The sequence below is a fragment of the Balaenoptera ricei genome, chromosome 5 (genome assembly GCF_028023285.1).
Source record: "Balaenoptera ricei isolate mBalRic1 chromosome 5, mBalRic1.hap2, whole genome shotgun sequence".
Classification (NCBI taxonomy): Eukaryota; Metazoa; Chordata; class Mammalia; order Artiodactyla; family Balaenopteridae; genus Balaenoptera; species Balaenoptera ricei.
In genome coordinates this window covers 27,919,482-27,944,010 of record NC_082643.1, presented here as the reverse complement: position 1 = coordinate 27,944,010, position 24,529 = coordinate 27,919,482, and the positions used below count along the sequence as shown (strand labels likewise).

Below are 24,529 nucleotides of genomic sequence, written 5' to 3'. Positions count from 1 at the left end.
ATGCAAGGGAAAATGATCTTTGTACTACTATTGTCAGGTAAGTGGAATTTTTTTTTCGCAGGGTGCTGTTATATGGGATATAGGATTATACCTGCAAAGATAAACTATCCCATTTTAGTCCTATCTGACTTAAACGAATACCCAAATGAGTAGTATCTCAGATCCCAGTCTGGAGGATGGATTCTTATTGGGACTCCGTGGAAGAAATGGCTCCAGGGGGCCCAGTAATTGTGAATCGATCACAGCACAGTTCCAGGATGAGAAACATGCTTCAATCTTAAGCCTAGCCAGAATTAAAAGAATTTTATCAAATACACTGAGAAGCATCTCTGTGTGAAGGAATGTGTTGCTTTACTGGCGTTTTCACGAGTTTAACTTCCAAGTTAGAAAGTCATTCGTGAAGGTGATAGTGGATATACGGTCTTCATATTTCAAAAAAGTCTTCCAAAAAATTATGATTTTCTCCTTCTCCTGCCAAAAATGTACAAGCCACAAGCATGAACCCTGAATCCATGGGGGAGTTATTTCTCACATTGTGGTCCATTACTGAGGTGTAAGGCGGAAAAAACAAAAAAAAAGAAAGAACTCTCATTGGCTAAGGGGTTATGTGGTTTGGGGAGAAATCGAAATCCATTCATTAAAAAAAGAAATAACATAGGCGTATGATGAAGTGGTATCAAATTAGCATTACTTTTGGCCTCTTCCCGAGAGTGTTATGGTTAACGTCTTCTCAAATGGAGTGTTTATGTGCCAGAAATACTGGTGCCCGGCACATAGATAAGGAGCAGGCAATGGCTTGAAATGTGTTTAGCCCCTCAAACGTGGTTGTAATTCGAGTTACAGCAAAGCATCAAGGATCTACCGGGCGCTCTAGGAGATGCGGAAGGGATCCAGCACTTTCTAAGATACATCAGGGGATACAGTAGTGTCATGGTTAAAGCACGGGCATGAAAGACAGAACTAGCTTCAAACCTGGCTTCACATCTGAAAGCTGGGGAACATTAAGGCAAATTACTTACCCTCTCTTGGCTTCAGCATCCATGTCTGTAAAATGCAGACAATGTTGGTACCTGCCTCCTAGTAAGCGCCTAAGGACTAAACAAACTAATTACTGTAATGTCCTTACTTCAGTGCCTGGCACATAGTAAAGTAGTAGATAAGTATTTAGCTATGATAATAGTTATAAACTAGGAAACAAACCTGGGTATGGGATGGTGATTTCTGAGAAGTGACGGAGAATGGGAAAATTCCAGGAAAACAGAAGACTAACAAAGTTGCTCTAATTTTTTTAAGTGGCAAGGAATGAAAACATTTAGCTTGAAGAAAAGAAAACACATGGAAGGAATGTGGCAGAATATTTAAATATATTCAAACATTTGTAGAGCTCTTACACAGAAGAGACAAGAGGTATTCATTGAGTGGTTCCAGAGGGCAAAGTGGGGTTACTCAATCGAATCAGGCACATTACCCATTTGGGGGAGGGGAGGGGCAGAATATTTGGGAAGGATTCCTGGAAAAGAAAGAAATTCATTTTACAAGTACTCAAGCAGGTAGTGCAGTAAGGCCTTAAATGAGGCTTCATGAGGTCAGCTAGTTCAAGTGACTCCAAAGGCTGCCTTCGTCTCCAGGGCCAAGGCTGTCATCATCTTTGCATCTTCTGGAATCCTCCAAAGCAGGGATCCCCAACCAGCCCGTTAGGAACCGAACCGCACAGCAGGAGGTGAAAGGCGGGCGAGGGAGTGAAGCTTCATCTGTATTTACAGCCGCTCCCCATCACTCGCATCACTGCCTGAACCATCTCCCACCCCCACCCCCACCCCCTGGTCCATGGAAAAATGGTCTTCCACGAAACTGGTCCCTGGTGCCAAAAAGGTTGGCGACCGCTGCTCCAAAGAAACTCTCTTGATGTGATGACTTTATAGAATAATAGAAAGACGCTGGAAAAAATTTCTCCCTCTTATTCATTAGTTGAAGAGGAGAACATGAAAAGTGTGAGGAAATGGGGGGGAAAAAACTTATTTGCTTTCTCCAGTAATCTTAAGGGTAAAGCCAAAACTTCAAATTCTAAGAGTATCAGATATCATCCTCCCAGTGGAGGTAAGTTTTTTCGAAATGATTTGATTCCCAATCCCTGAATTCATTCACTCATTTGTTCATTCAGTAATTATGTGTCAGGTGACAAACACCGAGACCACGGCAGGGAGATAAATGAGCCTCCAGAGTTGGAGTTCAGGGCGGGTGGGGGCAGATGGGGAGGGGGACACAGACGTTCAGCAGAACAAGTAAATTATTAAAAGAAGAAAAGACAGTGAAAAATAGCACACAGAGAATTAAACCAGGGAAGGTGATAAACGCAGTGCAGAAGGCTGATGTAGAGAAGAGGAGCAGGAAATTTTTCTCTGAGTTTGTGACATTTCTGATGAGAGCTGAACAATGAGAAGAGGCCAACCTTGCAAAATCTGGGGAAGGGCACCAGAGGTGGAGGGGACACGAAGGGCGAAAGTTCTAAGGCAGGAGAAGACATAGTGTGTTCGAGGAAAAGCCAAAGCTTTGGTTTGAAAATCGGGTCCTGATGTTAAGAAGCCCTTGGAGAGAGTTCTGTGTCCCTGGACCATGATTATCCATGTGCACCTTACCACACACGCCTGCAGACACACCATTAGAATGACTAAGCAAAGAAACAAGGCTTCTCCTTTTTCTTCAGTGATCCAAGAGGAGACCCTTTCTCTCCATTTAATTGTTACGGGAATGAGTTCTGAACTGGGTTTCAGGGACCACAGCACTCTAAATTTCTTAAAAGTCAAACCTGTGCTTCATTTATGCACCCTCCACACTGCTAGGCACATAGTAGGCACTCAATTAATAATAGTTGCAGAAATGACAAATGACCAGAATTTTGCTGCAGGTTAGTTTAACTGTGGAGAATCAATTGACCCCCATGGGCCTCAGTTTCCTCCTGCCTCTTAAATAAAACACAGACTAGATGGCATCTAAAATCCCTTTCATCTCTAAACTTCAGTGATACCTCAAAGGTCAGCCTGAGATGATCTGTTAGGCTAGCTACCAAATCTATAAATCTCTAGTTTGATGTGAAATTTTTAGAAAGAAATGAACACTCTCACTATGAACTCCTGGAGAAGGATTTCTAAGAGGGGGAAGAGGAGACAGTATCTCAAAATTGACTTACACTGATTTTAAATTGGGAAGTTGAATTTAACATTCTTGTGATGAATTTCTTTTTACTTTGGTCCCTAGAGGATGACTGAAAACATCTATGAACCTATTGGGGAAGCACATTTTAAATAATTTTCTCAAATGTCTTTATAGGTTATATTTTTACTAAAGCTGTCGCCACAACTACTCCAGGAATAAATGTTACAACTACACCATCAGGTAAGTTACCAACAAAAGCAGACGGGCAATAGATTTCCAGCCATTATTATCATATCTATATATTTAATACATACCTGTGTGGTTTTCTGTGATAAATGAACTAAATTAAAACTAAAGCAGCAATACTGAAAAGAAATATTCCAGGGTTATCTCTGGGTGTTGGGATTGGTTGTCATTTTTTTCTGCTTTTTCATACTTTTTAAATTCTCTGTGAAAAGAATCATAAAATATAATTAGGAAAAGTTTTAAAAAGCTTTTTAAATTAAACTGAACACACACAATCTTTGCTTTCTAAGATGTCTCTATCATTAAGCAATGCTGACAAACATTAACAGAGGAAAACCTAGACACCAGCTATTCATTTCATCGTGCTTATTACTACTCAAATAAACTTGGTTGTGATGTATACTGAAATTGATTTCAGGGATCTGACAGACAAAAGAGCAAAAATTGACAGTAAACGTATGAGATAACCCATGGTTACTATTTTCCCATTTTCTGTTTTTTTTTAAATTAAAATATAGTTGATTTACAGTATTATATTAGTTTCAAGTGTACAACATAGTGATTCAATATTTTTATAGATTATACTCCATTTAAATCTATTATAAAATATTGACTATATTCCCTGTGCTGTACAATATATTCTTGTAGCTTATTTATTTTATACATAGTAGTTTGTACCTCTTAATTCCCTACCTCTATTTTGCCCCTACCCCCTTCCCTCTCCCCACTGGTAACCACTAGTTTGTTGTCTATATCTGTGACTCTATTTCTGTTTTGTTATAGTCATTCGTTTTATTTTTTAGATTCCACATTATAAGTGATAACATACAATATTTGTCCTTCTCTGATTTATTTCACAAGTATAATACCTTTTAGGTCCATCCATGTTGTTGCAAATGGCAGAGTTTCATTCTTTTTTATGACTGAGTAATATTCCTGTGTCTGTGTGTGTGTGTACTGCTTCTTCTTTACCAATTCATCTGTGATGGACACTTAGGTTGCCTCCATGTCTTGACTATTGTAAATAGTGCTGCTATGAACATTGGGGTTCATATATTTTTTGAAATTAGTGTTTTTATTTTCTTTCCATATATACCCAGGAGTGGAATTGCTGGATCATATGGTGGTTCTATTTTTAGTTTTTGGAGAATCTCCATACTATTTTCCATAATGGCTGCACCAATTTACATTCCCACCAGCAGTGTACAAGGGTTCCTTTTTCTCCACATCCTTGCCAACATTTTGTTATTTGTAGATTTTTTGATGATAGCCATTCTGACAGGTGTGAGGTGATATTTCATTGTGGTTTTGATTTGCATTTCTCTGATGTTTAGCAATGTTGAGCATCTTTTCATGTGCCTGTTGTCCATATGTATGTCTTCTTTGGAAAAGGTCCATTTTCTGTTTTTTACAGGGCTTGTTTCTGTTATGATACAATAACTCATCTCCAAGCCCCCAGCTGCCACACTTTAGTAGCTAAGAGTATCTGGAAAGTGGCAGCATATAGAACCTTAGGATGCTTTATTCACTGAGAGACTTCTACCACATCTTGGGAGTCACGCAGTGTTCTGACCCATGTCTGTTTCAGAAAAGTAAATGACTCCAAAAACACTGCAAGCCCCAAGTCACAAAACATTGTACATTCTTCCTTCAGTCCCCAAGCACCATACCAACCCCCAGTACAAAATGCAGGAGGAGAGTTCTGGCCTCAGCTTGTGTACAGCCTTATCTCCCTTGATATTTTAGATCTTTCCCCTTTTAATGGTCTTGGCACCCTTGCTGAAAATCAATTATCACAAATATATGAGTTTATTTCTAGACTCTCAATTCTATTCCATTGATCCTTAGAGCAGTGCCACACTGTTTTGATTACTGTTGCTTTGTAGTAAGTTTGGAAATTGTGAAATGTAAGTCATCCATCTTTGTACTTTTTCAAGATGATTTTGGCAATTTGGGGTCCCTAGCAATTCCATATGAATTTTAAGATCAGTTTTTCTGTTTTTGTAAACATTTATATAAATATATATGTATATATTTAACTCATTTATCTTAGTCAATAACTCCATATGATAGACAATTATTATCCCAATTTCATAAATTATGAACAAAGGCACAGAGTGATTAAATCAGCTGCCCAAGGTCTCAGCCAGTAGTTAGTGAAATTAGTTTGAACCCAGGCATTCAGGGTCTAGAGTCTGTGCATTTAATCCATATATGATATTGCCTTATTTGTCATACACATTGATGTTCCGAGCTTGGCCCTTCCTTACTCTTGTGGCATTGTCACTCAGTGTTCTGCTCGTGCTTTCACTAAAATGAAGCCTATAATGAAGGCTGGTAGTCTGTCTTCTCCTTTTGGTGCAGCTAATGAACCCTAATTTTATGACTATGATGTTAACCTTCTACTCCTTTTTATCTGGACTAGATAACTTTTTATCTAGGGCTTTCCCTTTGATATTGCCGCTTATTTCTCTGTCATGATGATATTTAAAAATTGAAAGGAAAGGAAATAAACCCAAAGCACAAAATGTGAACATAGTGCATCTGTTGAAGGCAACTGGGAAGATGGATCATGGCAATGACATTGCGCCTTACCAGTAGAAACATGGCACAAATTTGCCTCTTGGTACCCTCCCTGTTCTGTCAGGTACAGATCTCAAAATATCTTGTCAAGCAATTCAGCAATGTCACTTCAGAATGAATATATGGGTATATGGGAACATGTGATAAAGTTTATCCTCATTGATTTATTACCAAAAGAAGTACACATCAATCACTTGTGATTGCAAGGCAGATAATTTTCAGATTCTCTCAATGTTTTTCTTTTTTGCTTCCTTGACTTATCACACTTGGAGAAAACTGTAATATTTTCTCACTGCTATTGTAATTCTGCCAATTTCTTCTTTTGCTTTATATTTCGTTTTGCTCTGTTTTTGAGCATATGAAAACGTTATAGGTTTTTGAGCAGATAATGGTTTGATCAGTTTATATTTATTTAAGAATCATTGTGCAATGTATCCTTTAACAATATAAAAAAATTTTTTAATTAATTAATTAATTTATTTATTTTTGGCTGTGTTGGGTCTTTGTTGCTGTGTGCGGGCTTTCTCTAGTTTCAGCGAGCGGGGACTACACTTCGTTGCGGTGTGCAGGCTTCTCACTGCAGTGGCTTCTCTTGTTGTGGAGCTCGAGTTCTAGGCGCATGGACTTCAGTAGTTGCAGGGCATGGGCTCTAGAGCGCAGGCTCAGTAGTTGTGGCGCACGGGCTTAGTTGCTCCGCAGCATGTGGGATCTTCCTGGACCAGCGCTCGAACCCTGTGTCCCCTGCATTGGCAGGCGGATTCTTAACCACTGCACCACCAGGGAAGCCCTAACAATATAAATTAATTCTCTGTCTTTTTATTGTTTTTGCCTTTAATTTTACTTTGTCTAATATTAAAATGGTGATTTCTGGTTTTATTTATTTTTATTTTTCTAATATACCTTTGCATTTTTATTTACATTTCACATTCTTTTGTTTTATTTGTATTCCTTGTGATCTAGTGTATATTTACTGGGGTTTTTGTTTTTTGTTTTTTGTTTTCTTGTCTATCTTGACTCAGTCTAAAGGTTGTTGTCTTTTAATACAGAAATTTAATCCATATGTGTTTATGAATTCACAACTGACTTTTAGTATCTTTTTTTGTTATTTTTACTCCATATTTTCTTTATTAAATGTTTTTCTTATTTCTGATCTTTTGATACACATTCTATGGTGTATTTGTCCATAACCTTTTATATGTTTTGAAGGTATCCATCCTACCTTCAAATCATCCCATTGGCTAACTTTATGCTTTTGAAAGCATTCGCTCCTCTCAGAACCCCCAAACCATTTTAATGGTGCAGCACACATAGAAACTCTAACTGCTTTTACAGACCTTATATAAGCCGGATAAGGCTGCTAGAGTATGAAGCTAACTGATCAATAGCTCGTGGGCGCCTTAAGTGGATTTCAATTGTGACAAGGGCTATTGATTCCCTTAGCCCCTCTGGAGGCCAGGTATTCAGATAGGATATAGCCAGGTGTATCAATCAACAAGACATATTCAAGGACGATTAACACATAGTGAATGTACATTGCAACTCATTGTACACAGAGACAAACACATAAACATATATATGTATGAAACAAACTTTCACAAAATCATAACTGTCCTTACAATGTGTGATGCACTTTCATGTACTCTCTTCTATTTTATACAATTTAATTTTTTTAATGCCAGTGGCAAATGAGTAAACTGATTTCATGGCCCCTTATAGCAGGAATTCACTATCTTGACTACATGTTGGAATCATTTGAGGGACTCTAAAAAGTATTGATGACTGAGTTCCACATCCAGAGATTCCAAATACACTAATGCCGGGCCAACAAACTATAGCCCATGAGCCAAATCCAACCCACCACCTGCATTTGTATAGCCTGAAAATTAAGAATGATTTTTACATTCTTAAGTGCTTTAAAAAACCAAAAGAATATTTTGTGACATGTGGATATTATATGAATTTTAAATTTGAGTGTCCATAAATAATTACTGGAACACAGCTGTACTCACTCATTTATACATTGGCTGATATATTGTCGGTGGCTGCTTTTGCCCTGTAAAAACAGAATTATAGAGCTGTAACAGAGACTGACCTGCAAAGCCTAAAATGTTTTTTCTTTACCCCTTTACAGAAAAAAGTTTACCAACTCTTGCACTAAGGGATCCCAATCTGAAATTTGAAAACTCAGTTTTAGGCTGAGGATTCTCCAGCTGAGTGCCTGTGGAGTTCCTTGGGGAAGCTCCCAGGTGGCTGTGGACATGGGGTATGAGTTTCCAGGCCTGGAACCCAGGTTTCCACCAGAGCCATTCCACTTTGTCTGTTTCACACACTGAGGAACTTACCCTTGGGAAGTGCATTACAGTGAAATCAAATGTCGGGGAGATGGGGTTTCCTAAGACAAAACCCCAAGAAATACCATCATTTAATATGGAAAACTGTGAATGTTATTCTTTCTCAAGCAAATCAGGCTAATATCCAATCATTTTATGAATCTGTGCAACACAAGGTAAGGGTGACATAAGAACCTTTGAAAATGTAAGAAAACATCTTAAAGATTAAGAAAATGAAGTTTCTACGTGTTTATCTAGACTGGGACAATGGTTCTTGCTGCAGGCAACACATTAGACTCCAATGTCTGGGTACCACAGATGATTCTAATATGCAGTCAAGAGTGAGGATACTGATCTAATCTCTACTGTTCCTATTCATGGCTGTCCAGCCAGTGACAGGAAGTTTCGGTGGCGTGAGAACTTTGGGGTAAAGTTTTCATTTTTAATTAGAATTTTTCTCATCCAGTCTAACTTCCTTTAACCCCTAACCTAATATGTATAGGGAGTTTAGCTACAGAAATGCCAATATCTTAAAATAAAGCTGATGCCTCTAAAGTATGTGAAATCTCCTTCAGTTCTGAGGATTTATGATAAGCAAGAGTAACTGGGCTGGAAGACACTTCGCTGGAAAAAGTGAGATTTCAGTTAACAAATTGTTACCAACCAGAAACATCTGGCCTTTCGTAACCTGGATCCGACACGACAGGTCACTCTGTCACTGTATGTTAGAGGAATAACCCTCCTACCCTCAGCTTCTGCACAAGGTGAATTATTATTTTTGCATCTTTTCAGTTAACCCTGATTTGCTGCAAGGGAAGGCTTGCTTGAGAGTTAGTTGCCTAATTTGGTGAGAATTTCACCTTCTCTTAACGAAACTTATTTGGTGTCCTCATTCTTTTTATTTTTCATAGATTAGGGTAGACCTTGGCAGACAGTTCTGCAGTCAAGTAGACAGGAATTCAAACTCCAGCTCCACCATTTATCAGCTGCATGATCTTAGGCTAATAATTAGATGATGTTTCTGATCTTTGTTTTTCTCCTCTACACATAATGATTAATATATAATAACATGCTCTCAGGTAATTGTTTTGAAGAGAGAATGCCTATTATGTAGCAAATATATGTGTTGATTATAAATATTACTATCTCAGACATATGAATGTCTATGATTTTGGAATAATGAAGTACCTTAGAGGACATCTGTTCCTTCACTCTCATATTAGAAATGAGACACTGAGGCCCAAGAAAGTTCAGTGACTTACTCAGATCCCCAACCAATTGGTGGCAAAGCCAGGACCAGAATCCTGATCTCCTTTTGCCCTGGAATGATGAACAGAAATATCCCTTGCTTTCTATCTATCGAGGCTGAAGAATGCACAATGGCTGGGATTATGGGCTGGTTTTTCTCTCTCTTATTTGCTGGCTCAGTAATAGTTTGGAGCATTGAGGGTAACCAGAAGCTGGGCAGGACAGAAACAGGCTATAAAGTTCAAGGTTCCATGGGGGAAACTGCTGTCCTCCTAAGCCATAGCAGCTCCAAGGCAGACTCAGGGAGAAGCTGTTCTCCACCAAGTTCAGGAAGGCAGAGGTGTGACCCATTGGCTGCTGGGAACTGCCAAAGCAGGCCACTCTGCAGGTGAGCAGAAACTGGGTCATTGCTTTTGACATCTGGCCCACTAATTTCACCAGTGGACATGCTGTGTCCTTCTTTAAGAGCTATTAACCAGAGAATGCACAAAATTTTGAGGGCTATTCAAAACACTAAGCTCAAATGTTATCCCATCAACCACTTTATCCTTTAGAAAGTTCAATTTTTCTAAATTGTAACTGGCTTACTTTGGCTTACTAAAACCTTTCCAAAACAGAAAAATGAATAACAAGTGACAAGAGGGACATCTAACTATATTATCACAAGTTGACCCAAATTGAGTTTGTCAATCCTTTGGTTCAAGGGCAAAACTGAGTATTTCTTTTAAAATATTGCTTCGTGGCAATAGCCTTCTCCAAACATCTTTTGGAATAGGCAAGAGCTCTGTTTGTACGTTCCTTCTGTAGAAAACAAAGAAGCCTGGCAGAAGGACATTGAGTTGGAAGCCAGCAGATGTGAGTTTTTTCCCCAGTTTTACCACAAATGAGCTGGGCAGAACTTCCACAAATACATTATCTATCAGTTTTCATGGTCATCACAATGCCAGAAAACTGTAGCACTTAGGAAATTTCCTTTTCTGACTTGGAAACTATTGAAGGCATTTCATAGGTGGGGTGTAGCCTTGTAAGAGTTTGCTTTTGTGAGATAAGACTTCTATCAACTGCAAGTCAGGAGGGAACCAAGCTAAAACCAACAGCTGCGTAAGATGACTTTATCACATCCTGACAGGAGCTCGCCGGCTGGAAGTTTGGGCAGAGAGCAAAACTGGAGGGTGTTTGTCCAACGTTGCATTTTACCTTCTTTCTGATGACATTCCATGTGAGCAAGTTCAGCTGTTTGGGAGAGCCGTGTGGTTTAGTGGCTGGAGCCCAGAGCAGAGTGCCGGGAGACACGACCTCCGTTCCCAACTGTGTCCCTAACCCACAAGTCACCCCACCTCCTCCACACACTAGGAACAGTGTCAGGGGCCCTGTCATGTCCCTCCTGCAACACCCAGACACGGTTTTCATGACCAACCGTGAGGTCAGAGCAGTGAGGATAAGAGACAAAAGGGGTGAATGTTCCAGAACAATTCCGACGTCATGCAACTATGAGATGACACCACCGTGCAAATTTGGAATGTTTAATATTCTGGGTGGTATATTCATTCACTCACTCCTTCCTTCCTAAATCTAAAATAAAGTGATTCCATTCAAGTCGCTAATACGTACTTTGTGCAAAGTACCAAAGCAAACGCCATCTCAGTACCTGGAGAATGAAAAAATTGTTTTTAACTAGGAGATTGAGGCCCTGCTAAACCTACCCTTCTATTCCATTTTGCGCTAATTCGCCACTTGAACATTAAACTATTGTCAGTCTGAGAGGTTTGCCAACCTTGGCCTGCTAGCTGCCCCCGAGCCGCCACATAAATGCACCTTGTACTCTTTCTTTCTCCGTATTTTAGCCCACGTTATTTCTTTACCTTAATTCCTCCTCCTCCACATTTCTACCGAATACTCTACCCATCCTTCAAGCTTCAGCCAGTGATACATTGCAAGTAGGCACGGGGCAAGAACTTCAGAGTACGTTTTCAGAGCTCAGTGCAGCTAAGGAAATGTGCAGTGATGGCCCAAGACCCATCTGTTCCTGGGTGGCCAGATGCTGGAACGTCTTCCATGATACCACAAGGTAAATATGCTTCTCTTGGGGAAAGAGGGGGAATTTTTCAGGTATAGTCTGGATGTGTTCCTGCAAAAGAAGTAAAGGGATTAAGGAAAAGACTCTCAGGTCAGTATTGCTAGAGCAGAAAACAGTTTTTCTTAGTGGCTATAGCAAGAGGACACTGAGGGCTAAGAGATATAATGGAAGTAGTACAATATATTGGTGTGAAAAAATCATCAAGATGAAGACTACGTGATTATTATAACAGTTCTGGCCCTTAGAATGTCTGGAAGTCTTAAGGACTTTAGTTGCCTTTTTTTTGTGTGTACAATGCACCCCGATGTTCACCAGCTAATATGCTAAAACATCAAAGAAATCTTGCTGGCAAGATCTCAACCAGGCAGAGATCTGGAAAGTGGGAATATTATAGGAAAGCAGCAGACTTTGTTCTCAGTTTTGTTCCTTACCTGTTGTGTTAAACTGAGCTAATCATTTAATTTTCAAATTTCTTATCTATAAAGTAAGGAAGTTGGATTAAATGATCCAAGAGACTTTGTAAGGTAAAATGTAAAAGTACATTCTGAATTAATTAGGACAATATTTAAATTGACCTTTATTCAGCGAACAAGGCAGACATTGAAAGCTGATTTAGCAACAGAAATGGAGGGACCTAGAGCACAAGAGAAAAAGAAGCAGGAAAGAAGCCCTTCCTGTAATCCAGCCTCTATGAGGTTCAGGCAAACCGTGTCTGTTCCTTAGTGGTTACAAATTTCCTTGGAATCTTTCTACCTAGTTGGCCCAACTGAAGATTAGGTTGTAAAAAGCCCTGTTTAAAATCTGCTTATTCGTAGAAAGTTTGCAACTTCGCATGACTAAATATATCCCCGGTTACCTATTAGCCAATTAGGGCCTTAGGAACCTGGGGGAGTCAGATAAATGAGAGCTCTATTGCTATCGATGTAACACTAGAACATTCTTGGTGGTTGTTGGAGATATGTTTTATGGGATTTGGGGTTCCTTCTCTTGAATTTTGAAAGCAGCTCAAGCATCTGAGGATGTATAAAGAGGTATTTCTTTTGTTTCTCCTAAGTGACATTTTCCAATCAGGGGCTGGTTTATTTAATTTGAGGTGATGGATAAAATTCTTTAAATTGTTCCTTGTGAATCTATGTTAGAATAAAATTTAATTAAAAGTTTGTCTGTGTGATCAGAGCCCGTGTTCTTTCAAGCTGACACTGATTGTGGACTCTGGACTTTGAGGTCTCTGAGCCCTTCTCGTACCACTAACCAAGCACAGGTATTCGTATCGAAACACTTATAAGGTTATCTATTTTTTTCAGAAAATGGAAGAATAACTATGACAAAGGTCATCTCACAGATCAGCTACAGAAATTAGATTGTTAAGGCAATGATGTTAAAAAACATTTTTTATCAAGTTCTTCTTAGGTCATTTATTTACTGACTGCAAGTTAGTATTTATTTATTTACTGTGCTGGTGGTTTTAGGTGACTTTGGTAAGAAATTGTATCAGAGAAACTAAACCTGGAGAATTAAAGCAGCTATTTCTAAGAACATACATGGACAATTTCAGCCTCAAATCCATTTGGCCACCAATCAGTTTTTATAGCACGTGACACTCACCAGTGGAACTTGGATAAAGCATGTGCAATTTTTGGAAATTGCCTCAAGGACTTTGTTCCTCTCAACAACTTGTTGCCTTCAATGTTAGATATTCCTGAGTTCTGACTACAATTTAGAGGCTTGGGACTTCAGCCTCTGCTTCTTCAGAACAAAATTTCCACCAAATGGTCCTTTCCCTTGAGGAGCAGCTGGTAGAGAAGAAAGAAGTCTATCTCTTTGCTAGAGGGTTAAAATTGTTTTGCTAAAGTTCAAAACTAATTTTAATGATCTCTCTCTCCTTAAGCATTTTCTCATTTTGATAGCAAAAATGTTACAGACTTTGATTATCCCTAGCAAATTCTGTTTTCCCCTTCTCTCACTTTGTTTAAAATTAGAAGCATGAAAGTGCCAGTTTTAAGAGACATGAGATCCTACTGTTAGGTCTTTGTCATATTCTTTTTTTGCTGTAATTTTCTGTCCCTTTAAGCCCTTAATCTATAGGCCTTCTCCACCAAAGGCAATGCCAACAAGTGATAAGGACCCTCTGTAAGGAGGAGTGCCCTGCTTTCAAAAGGACTGCATATCCACTATTGAACACAAGATGGGATCCTCTTCTGAAGAGTTCTGGGCATGGTTTTTTTGTTTGTTTTTCCCACATCATCCTTCATGCCATGGATGGAGATCTTCCCCAAATGAAAGTTTGGTTCAAACCCTTCATCATCTTTCCAACTGCCTTGGCCCATGGAAATTCCATGCCATGGCCCACAACAAATGGCACTTCACTGCCTTCACTGCTTCTCACACCATATGCTGTAGCCACATAGATTCTTGTAGTTCCTCCAAATTGCCAGGATGTCTCAAGGGCCAGGGCATCGCGGACCCTGCTGACTCTGTACCTAAATGTCCACATGGTTGGCCGGGTGAAACCCTAGACTTCGTTCAAGGTGGGTTCAGAAAACCCCTCCATGAGGTCTTTCCACCTCCTCCTTTTTCAGATAGAACTGACCACTGTCTCCTGTGCCCTCACTTCACCATCCCCTAAAATACTTCATTACACTTAGATTAAAATTTTATCTCTCTTGACTAAGCCGGAATTTCCTTGACGGAAAGACCATGAATTATTTATTAATTCATTGTATTCCTAGTACAAAAGAGACATGCCTACACACTCTTGTAAATAAACGAACAAGTGAATAAATACCCAAGGTGCCTAGGAACCATTGTCGGCTGAAAAAAATGCACAACCTAAAAGTTGAGAATTATGCCTTATTGGGCGGAATTTCTGAGGACTTAAGCCCAGAAGACAGCCTTTCAGGTCGCCCTGAGGGACTGCTCCGAAAAGGTAAAGGAAGAGCCAAGATATGTAGGAGTTTTACAATAAAAACCAAGTAGTCGGAGTATCAAAAGATTACTGTTAATTAAAGAAAACCAGACACCTCAAGTTAATAAATTTAGTGCTTTTCCATGTGTGGGAAGATGCAAGAGTCAGGGCTTGTTGAAATCATTCCTTTGATCTGTACCTTAACTGTCTAGGGCCAGTAGCCCGCTTTTCTCCATCCTGAATCCCCTCAGGGTGCACAATCTGGGGCAGCTGCAGTGGCTGACGGCTTGATGGCTGCAATATCCTTTGTTAACTGATATGGCAGGCGACTTTCTTCATCCACACCATCAAGGCCTATAGAACACATCTGGATTCTAACAGTCTATCGTAAGATTTCATTGAGCTTTACCACACCATGCCAAGCACTGGGAACTTTGTGGAGTTTTTAGTCTAAATCTAAGTAGGGGAGATCAGAGAAGATCTCCCAATATTATGCAACAACCTAAATGGGAAAACAGTTTGAAAAAGAATAGATACATGTATATGTATAACTGAATCACTTTGCTGTACACATGAAACTACCACAACATTGTTAATCAACTATACTCCAATATAAAATTAAAAGTTTTAAAAAAAGAGAAAGAAAGAAAATGGCCTTGAACTGGGACCTGAAAAGCAGATAACTAGGCAAGTTAGGGCCACGAGAGGATATTTCAGGCAAAGGGAAGAATAGGCACAAAGGTCTGGGCATGGAGAAGAGTATGGCTCATTTAAGGAAGCAAGAGATGTCCAGCATGGCTGGACCACAAGAGGTAATTGGAATGGCAAGCAATGAGGATGTGGAGATGGGGGGGCTGGGTCATGCAGGGTCTTGAGGGTGTTCACAAACAGGAGGGGGCACTGTCCCAGAGACAGAACACACCTCCCTAACTAACCCCTGCAAATCCTGACTCAGACAGTCAGGAAGCCTGGAGGAGGGCCATCTTTGCACTCAGTCAAAACTCCTAGATGGCTTCAGTTAAACTTTTAACTTTTTAACTCATTTACCACTTAAAAACTTTAAATTTGGTATGGTTTTGCTTTTTCACTTCTGGATTTCTTTTCTTCTAGTTGTAAAATTGTGTGTGATCGAAATATCAAAAATATTTTGTTGGTCTTCTGTAGATGCAGGTTTCCACTATCCTTACACTCATTCTGTGCATGCCACTTTGCCATGTGACTTGTTTAATTCATTGTTATGTTCATTTTAGATGCAATCTGGAAACTCACTTATGTGTTTCTTTGTAAGAAATTGGCCAAACAATACATTGCTGTATGTCAATTATATCTCAATAAAACTGGAAGAAAAAATTTTAAACCAGAAAAGAAACTGGCCAAACATTTACAATTGTTAGTATTTCACTGAATACCTATTATGTACAGAGCCCTGTTCTAGTGCTGAGGAATTCAAAATGTGCCAGCCCTGGGATCTAGGAGCCCACTAACTGAAAGATGTAACACTAAAGTAAAGGAGATGTAACACTAACTAAGAGAGATAGATGATTTTTGTTCATTACGTATCCTTTTTTATAATTTTTACATACTTTCATTGATTCTTAATGAAAATATTTCTTTCCATAATTTTAATCTGAGTATTTTATGAAACCTCAAGATTCCTATCATCTGGTTATTATTTAAAAACACTTGTTCTTAACAGATACACACTACTATATACAAAATAGATGAACAACAAGGACCTACTGTATAGCACAGGCAGCTATATTCAATATCTTGTAATAACCTATAATGGAAAAGAATCTGAAAAAGAATAGATATATGGGTATATGTGTAACTGAATTCCTTTGCTGTATACTTACAACATTTAAAATCAAGTACACAACAATTTAAAAAACACTCTTCTTCTTATATTATCTTTTACACCATCATCCCTGAATGTTGAAGGATAACTTAGAGATACAAGTTATTTGTCACACCATTTGTCTAATTTGTGTGGCAATTGTTTACATACAAGTAATGAATCAAGCAGTATGACAAGTCAAGGAACAAGGTGAAAATAGGATTTATAGGAGAGGAGAAAATATTTCAGACAGTTTAGGTTCTTGTCTGAACAATTTGAGGGTGAACTGAGTAGCTGGCAGCTGGTAGAAAGAGGCAGGTCTTGGAAATCTGTCTTTCAGTAGACTGAGCAGAAGTGCCAAAGGCATTTTCAGTTCTTTGTGGATTCTCCAGGAAACCTTGAGCACTTAGCTGAGAAGCTAGGGTGATGCTGTCCTGAGAAGTGTCTGCAGGGGTCCTTCCACCCCCATACCATCATACTTGGGTACCAGTTCCCTCACTAAAATGTCTCAGAAGAATGAGCGGAGATACCTCTGCAGAGTTTAGTGCACTGATGTTTATCTCAGAATGGTATTAACTCTCATAAGAGTAAAAATAATATGAATGTTCAAAGTCAGAGATTCATAAGTAAACTACAGTATTCATACAATGGAATACTATGCAGCCATTAAAAATCTTGTAATAGAAGAGTATTCAAAATATAGGGCATATGTTCATGGTATATATGTTTTAAATGCTATTTACATATTTAAACACAATTATTCCATATTTAGATGCAATAGCTAAAAGTTCAGATGATTATATACCAAGATGTTTAAAGTATCTGTCTCTCGGTGGTGGAATGATAGAAGACTTTTGTATTTTTCTTTGCCCTTTCTTGTATTTCCCAACTTTAATTTATTCAATCTATATTGATTTTACAATAAAAAATCTTATTTAATTAATAAAACTTCATAAAAGAATTTATAAATTTATAAAACTTATTTTAAAATAAATGGATAATTGTTTAATTATAAAAACCAATTTATTATGTATTCAATGAGATCTTAAAAGGTACATGAGAATACATGTTCTGTACTTATATTTGTGTGCATGTATGTTTGGGGTAAAGAATAACCATGACCTAGAATTCATTACATCACTTGGTCATCTGGATCCTTAGCCAGTAATCTTAGATCGGAGCCAGCATTTCCTACAATTCTATTAGAGCTCGGAAATTCTACTTTTGAAAGAGAGAATGGATGGAGAACCTTAGAAGTGACTCATCCTCTATCAAGCTAGAAGAAAACTAAATTTAATAGTGTCTTTGTTTTAGTTTTTACTGGGGAAATAGGATTGTACTGGGAAGATGGAGGCATGGGGCAGAACTTCGGTCTTTGTATAATTGCCATGAGTCTCCATCTTTCTTTAACATGGACAGTTTTCCAAAGTTAGGTAAAATGGTATGCAAACGCAGCTTCAAGTCGCCCCCCTTATAAGAACAATAATAATAGCCAACCTGAATGTAACGTTCATTACATGCCAAGTACTGTACTAACTGATGTGTGTGTGAATACACACACGTATGTATTTAACTAACTTAGTCCTCACACTGTCATTCTGAGGCAGGTATTATCATTTTACAGGTGAGGAAATCAAGGCTCACTTTCCTACTCTGTAAGGACCTGTGATGTACAAATTCTGGAGCTGCCACTGGGAGAGATGTGGGATAAATCTGTCTTTTGTGACGCACTCTCTGGTCCACTCATCACCTCATTCTTGATTCCTTTCTCAATTTCTCTTTTGTACAGCTTCGTTTTCCACCAACGGCTCAACATCAACCGCTCCTAGTGGTCCAAAGACAACGCCTCCTAGTAGGCCTGTACCTACTACAATAAAGGAAGAAGGTTTGTTCATATTTTAAAACAGTTGCTCTGGAGTCATAGTTATGGTGCAACTCTATTTAATGGGACCTACCACTGTGGGGAAACTGTGACAAAGACTGAGAAATGGAAGCAAAGGTGACAGAGTCCCTCCCACAGAGGAATTCTCACTTCTGGAATGTCACACTGAAAAAATACTGTAGGTTAAAAAAATTAAAACAATCTAGCAAAACACATAAACAACGAATGTGACCATGAAATAGTGGTCCAGATAAAAGGGATCCAGTAGTGCAGTGGTGAGGGGGGCTTGGGGTTAAACCCAGCTGGACTCAGCCAAGGGCTTGGCCCTGTCCCAGGTGCTGACCCTCAGTGAGTTGAACCCTGAGTTCCCCAAAGGGCCTCTGTCTTCTTAATTTCAAAATGGGGCTCATTATACTTATCTCACAGTGTTCTCTAAGGATTAAATTAAAAAATGTGTGTAAAATTGCTTGACTCAGAGCCTGACACATCATAAGCGCCCAGTAAAATAGAAGCCATCTGGGTGCTGAGATAAGAACGGTCAGGTGGCATTCACTCTCTCTCTGGTTATTTTTCTAGGGAGAAGAAGATGACTTTACAAGAGCAGGTTGAAAGTAGAAGGGGAGAGGGTCTTTTGTGGGTGGGGTTTAGGCAGGGTCCTCTGGATTTAAAACAAAGCCTCAAAGAAGACTTAGCGTGGCTACCGGATCATTAGCTAATAGAAACATTGAAAAAATACACTGAGATAAATGGAAGCAGTGGATTTTGAGAAGGACAGAGAGCAAGAGAGGAAAATTAGGCTGAGTGCTTGGAACTAATTATTAGGCTTCTGGGCCCAATTAAATAATCTAATTTTCAAAGTGATTGCAGTCTGAAGCCAACATTTTAGTGTCAAACCAGAAAGCACTGATGGGCCAACTCCAGACACACATAGTGCTACATGCCTTGAATCCTATAAATAATGAATGGCATGGTGGGTGGGGCACTGTACTAAGTGTTTTCATGCATTAGCTGGTCTTATCCTCATAGGAACTCAAAGAGATGGGTATTATAATCTTCATTTGCCAAGACAATACTGAAGCACAGAGAAACTAAGTAACTCATCAAGGCCACACAATGAGTAAGAGGCATACAGATGACTGAAACCCTATCTGTTTTATTCCAGAGCTCATACACCAGCCACAACTATCCACTGCCACAAAGATAGAGAAGACAAGCCCAGTTAACCTTTATGCATAAGTGCTAAAGAATGACCACATATAACCAAGTCCTTGATTTGTATGTCATACAACATAGTGTGATATGTTATTGGTAATATTTAAATTCAAGAAAATTATGTGGCTACAGTAGTAAGGCAGCTTCTTGACATGAAATGACATTTGGAGACAGCAGAAAAAGAAATATTAGTTGTGGACTGATAAGGAGGAGGTTAACTCTAGTGGAGCCTTAAAGCAACCGTATTAGAAACTTCTACAGAAAGGGAATCCAGTGGGACTGCTGGCAAAAACTTAGCTGAGACACAGTAAGGGTTTGGATCCTCATGGTGGCTGTGGCATAAATCTGGAAAATTGAGAGCAACGTGGCCTCTTTTGGGGTTGGACTGATGTCCATGCCAGATGATGGCTTAATATGTCTCCTTTCCGATCACCGTTTTTACGTTTTTTAAAAATGCACTGCTTCCTGTGGAAGTCCACGGATGGTTCTTCCAGTACTTTTTCATACCCATCCCTTTAGTTCATGAGATGGTTTACTAATTTCTGATTCATGAAAACTTGTTGGGTAGTTGAAAGTAGGTATTGGAATTACTAATGTTAAGACTGGCATTGCCTCATACATTTTACTAGCTCACTGCTGAAAGTTGAACATTAGCTCTCTAAGCACAGTTAAGAAAAAGAAATCCACTAGACAGTCTGACTCCAAAATGGTATTTTTAAAACATGCCTTATGTTTTCTAACTTTATTTTGAAACGTTGTCCTTTTAGCCACAAGGCAAAGATATCCACACAATTTCTCACAGCCAGGTATGTTAATATTTGAAGTGGAATGATGATCATTCCATTTTAAATTTTGTTTTGCTAGTTTTAATGCCTATGAAAATAGAAGCGTCAATTTTATTTTTTATGTTTATTTTCTTTCTTTTTTTGCTGTTTTTTTAAATTGAAGTATAGTTGCTGTACAATATTATATAAGTTACAGGTGTACTACGTAGTGATTCACAATTTTTAAAAGTCATACTCCATTTATAGTTATTGTAAAATATTGGCTATATTCCCTGTGCTGTACAGTATTTCCTGGTAGCTTATTTTATACATGATAGTTTGTACCTCTTACTCTCCTACCCCAATATTGACCGTCCTCCTTCCTTCTCCCCACTGGTAACCACTAGTTTATTTTAAAAACAAGAGAGTATATGTTATTGACTTTAGTCACACAAAATTGTAAAGGCAAACAAAATATGCTCTTTTCAAAATTAAAATAAGCATCTGTAATTTCCTTAAACATTTTGGAAACAGCAATACGTAATTTGATCATCATTTTTCTTTTAAGTTAGATATTTTTTAGCTTTCTAAGTAACTATGGGTACTTGAGAAAAGTTTAAGAGCTTATAAAACAATGGAACTTCTCCCCTCCCTACTATAAAGAAAGCAAGCAGCTTAAAAATCATCTACTTAATTGGCACCAATCCAGAATAAATACAGACCATTCGTGTCTCCATCCGGATTCGTTCTGGGCCCTGTGCTACCAATTTGTAGCTATCTTCCCAATCCTCTCTATCTGGGGACTGTCGCTTCCCCACTTACGTGCTGCTGTCGCTTTGGCTCTGGTTCATTTATGTGCTTATTTACTATTCTGCATCTCTAGGCCTCCCTTCCCACTTGGCCTGTGTCCATACTTCACACCAGAAAAATGGATTGTATAACTGAGTCACTATCTCATAAATTAAAGCTAAGTGGAGAAGAAGGCTGGACAATACCAGCGACAGGAAAAGCTACTTTTACTTTTTTACTAGTAATAAGGCTTTTAAATATAAACTAGCCAAATAAATATGCTCTTTTCCCTGAATGTCTTGCCCTCATTTCTATTTACTTCATTTGGAAGCACTGCAAATATGCCGTGAATATGTGAGAGTACCTCTAAATTAAATTCTGTTTCACTCCCAATGTGTAAAAGATTTGAAAAAGATTTTTAGTGATTTTATTATAGACTACACATAAGGATACTGTGGAGGAAACAGAGGTTTAGAATATAGGTGAGCTGGATAGTAGTTACCAGTCTACTTCTAACTAGTTATCTCACCTAGTGTAACTTGAACTCATTAGACTTCTTTTCCTTTTATAACGTGATTATACCAGTTTCCTTCCAAATTTTTGATTCTATGTTCTGTCCAATACTCTTTTATACATTAAGACGTTATTTTCTCCCGTATCATTGAAACTATGAAAAAGTCTGTGGTTTTTCCCTTATTGGGTAGAAGGTCCACATAACTCTTACCCGTAATTATACCTCTGAGGTCCTGTAAACTCCACCGGACTTGGAGTTGAAACCCCTGGATCTTGGTACTGTCATTAGTTGTGTGATCTTGGACAAAAGATTTTACCACTCAAAGTCCCAGTTTCCCACGTGGTTACTGTGAAAAACCTAATTTTTGAAAAAATAAAATATACATAAAAGTTTATTAATGTACTTTCTATAAAAAAGACAAAGTGATATTACCCTGATTTTACCTGCTTTACTTTTCAATTGCTATGTCATTTACTTCACACTTTTGTAATTTGCTGCTTTATTTTTCTCTCATAGTAATAACAGTCATTATTTTTTCTGTGATGGCTGTTATCATTGGAATTATCCTAATAAGCGCTAAGCTTATTGGCCTGCTGATAAAGGTGAGGACTCAGTTTTTAATTTTGCTGTAAATGCTGGTGTAAATAGCTCTAGGAGGGTTTAGTCCTTTGCGTTCAACTAAACTCAAAGAGAAACAAAACTGGGTAAAACTCATCTTTTTCAACCGGACACATAGAAGTCACTGCATTACTCTAACAGAATTTTTTTTTTTTTTGCACTTGCCCTATAAAGAAACCCCAAATATAAATCTATCCCCCTTTTCCAATGAAAGATCCTCCAAAGTTTTTGTCTAACTTGATTTAATACATTTTGATGGATATGGATGAAATAGTCAAATTTCTAATTATAGTATCTAGTTTAATTTGTGTATGAAAAATATTTAAAATAACATGATATATTTAGGCATGTTTAAAACGTTTGCTTTTTTTTATTCTCATATTTCTTGAGACAGATTTTTCAAACTCCACCTATGAATTTTCCAGCATGAGTGATTTTTTTTTTCACCCCTAAAGTTAATTTTGAGTCTGTATGACAGATTCCAAAGCACACAACCTTTACTGTAACTTTCTTTATAAGACAGTTGGGACACAACATTCGTGTGTGTGATTATAATGCTAGTAATTGGAACTATAATCATAGATCATTAAGTCCCTAGTCACAAAAGAATGGTACAATTGAGTTCTTATTCACACTCTATTTTTTACCTCTCTTTGTGATCTCCATACTATAAACACTATATATTCTTTTAAAAAGGCTTGTTTAGATAGATAACAATATTGCAATGGCAGGGCTATAACAAGATTGACAGTAAATCTACATAAAGTTCCTTTACCCTTTTCTTTTTTAACTATTTTTATTAGGTGATTTTGATAATCATCCAAGTCTATGATTGATTAGCATTACTCCATGTCAACGTATCTTCTCTAAATAAAAGTAAAGTAATTGAGAGTATCTACTCTAATATGAGAGATTTTGTAACGACTTGAGTGGGAGATGACCCCTCGTTTGCAGTTTAAATGTTGGGGAAAAAGTCATCTCCTTGGGTTTGGGCATAGATGGCAAACTTAAACTTAGTTGTCTTCTCTCTTGGTTGATGATCTAAAATCTGAAAAAGTCAATGACATACTTAGTTGGCAAAATTCAGAGAAAATCTTCTATATGGATATAGAAGAACTGGGTCATGGTTAATATGACTAAAAGAACTTATCTCTTTTTTAAAAATTTCCATTTCGGCTTTTCATTACAGCAGGGAAATATGACAGAGCCAACGTTTGGGGTAATAATTCACCTGTAGAAATAACAAATACTATTTAGAAATACAAATTTAAATCAAAGTTTGTAAATATCTACAAAATAACGACTTCTCCCGCAAAAGAACTCTGCAAAGTGAAGTTTAATCAAAAGAAAACAAACTTTAGCCAAAAAATATATATTTTTAATCTGAGGTATTTTTTTTTATTGTGTCTAAGTTTATAAAACTGTGGTATTAACATTCTTCTGGTTTTTATTCATAGAGAAATCCAACTCTTGGAACAAGCGATCCTTTAACTTCTGTAAAAATAGGAGAAACAGGTTGGTGCTAATATTTTCATTGCCTTTTGCATTCTTGAAAGGGAAGTAAATTAATGACTTACTTCTTTCTGAGTTGGGAAGGGTGCACCCAATTAGGAGTCATTTATATTCTATTTTATCAATGCCTCCTCTGTAAAAATTTCTTTTGTGAATGTTTATCTGCAGCATAATGAAATTCTCCCTTAGGCATAATGCATCTTTAAAAAAGAAAAAAGTAAAACAAATACGATAAGTAAAGTAAAAACCAAGTTATTTTGTGTACTTCTTATTTTCCAAACTGCAAAGTTGTGTATAGGAGACCTTCCAGCGGGTATAGTTTAATAGTCCTGTATCTGGAGCCAGACCTGGATTTGAATACATACTCCAACACTTATCAGCTGTGTAACCCTGAGCCAGCTATTCATGTGGAGATAATGATAGTGAATGTGGAGATAATTTAACATGGACGTGATGATGGCATTCATCTCATAGAGTTTCATGAGGATTAAATGAACCAGCACAAGTACAGCACCTAGAACAGTGCTTGGCCATAGTAAGTACCTGGTAGCTATTATAAATATTGCAGGCTCCATTTCCAAATGACTTCTGCACAAATGGCCAGTCACTTGGCTCTGTTCTCATTTCCACTCCCAGGTGCGAAGGGGTACACAAACATGGGGAAAATAGCGGGTGTATCTTGCTCACCCAGAATAGTATTGACTCACCCAGTGTCTTCCAAAAAGAGCACTCATGCCGACCTTAAAAAGTGTGAGATTTTTACATTTAAAGACATCCAGATATTAGTACTCTCTTGCAGAAAAGAAAAAAAAGTAAACTCTAACAATTCTGGAGCACCCATACCAGCATGAGAGCAATT

General features: G+C 38.0%; 1 protein-coding gene across 1 annotated transcript; it reads left to right on the top strand.

The window, feature by feature from the left end:
• GYPA (glycophorin A (MNS blood group)) lies at window positions 1-23,684 on the top strand. Its single transcript, XM_059924338.1, has 6 exons — window positions 1-37; window positions 3,328-3,393; window positions 18,169-18,264; window positions 20,241-20,279; window positions 22,057-22,142; window positions 23,616-23,684. The coding sequence occupies exons 1-6, from the start codon at window positions 1-3 to the stop codon at window positions 23,682-23,684; spliced, it is 393 nt and encodes a 130-aa protein (XP_059780321.1).
• The last annotated feature ends 845 nt before the right edge of the window (window positions 23,685-24,529 follow it).

Bases quoted from the DNA above. Each gene is read 5' to 3' on its own strand.
- GYPA (XM_059924338.1), top strand. From the start codon at position 1: ATGCAAGGGAAAATGATCTTTGTACTACTATTGTCAG. The intron at 38-3,327 runs GTAAGTGGAATT...ATGTCTTTATAG, and splicing joins CTTTGTACTACTATTGTCAG to GTTATATTTTTACTAAAGCT. The intron at 22,143-23,615 runs GTGAGGACTCAG...TTTTATTCATAG, and splicing joins TTATTGGCCTGCTGATAAAG to AGAAATCCAACTCTTGGAAC.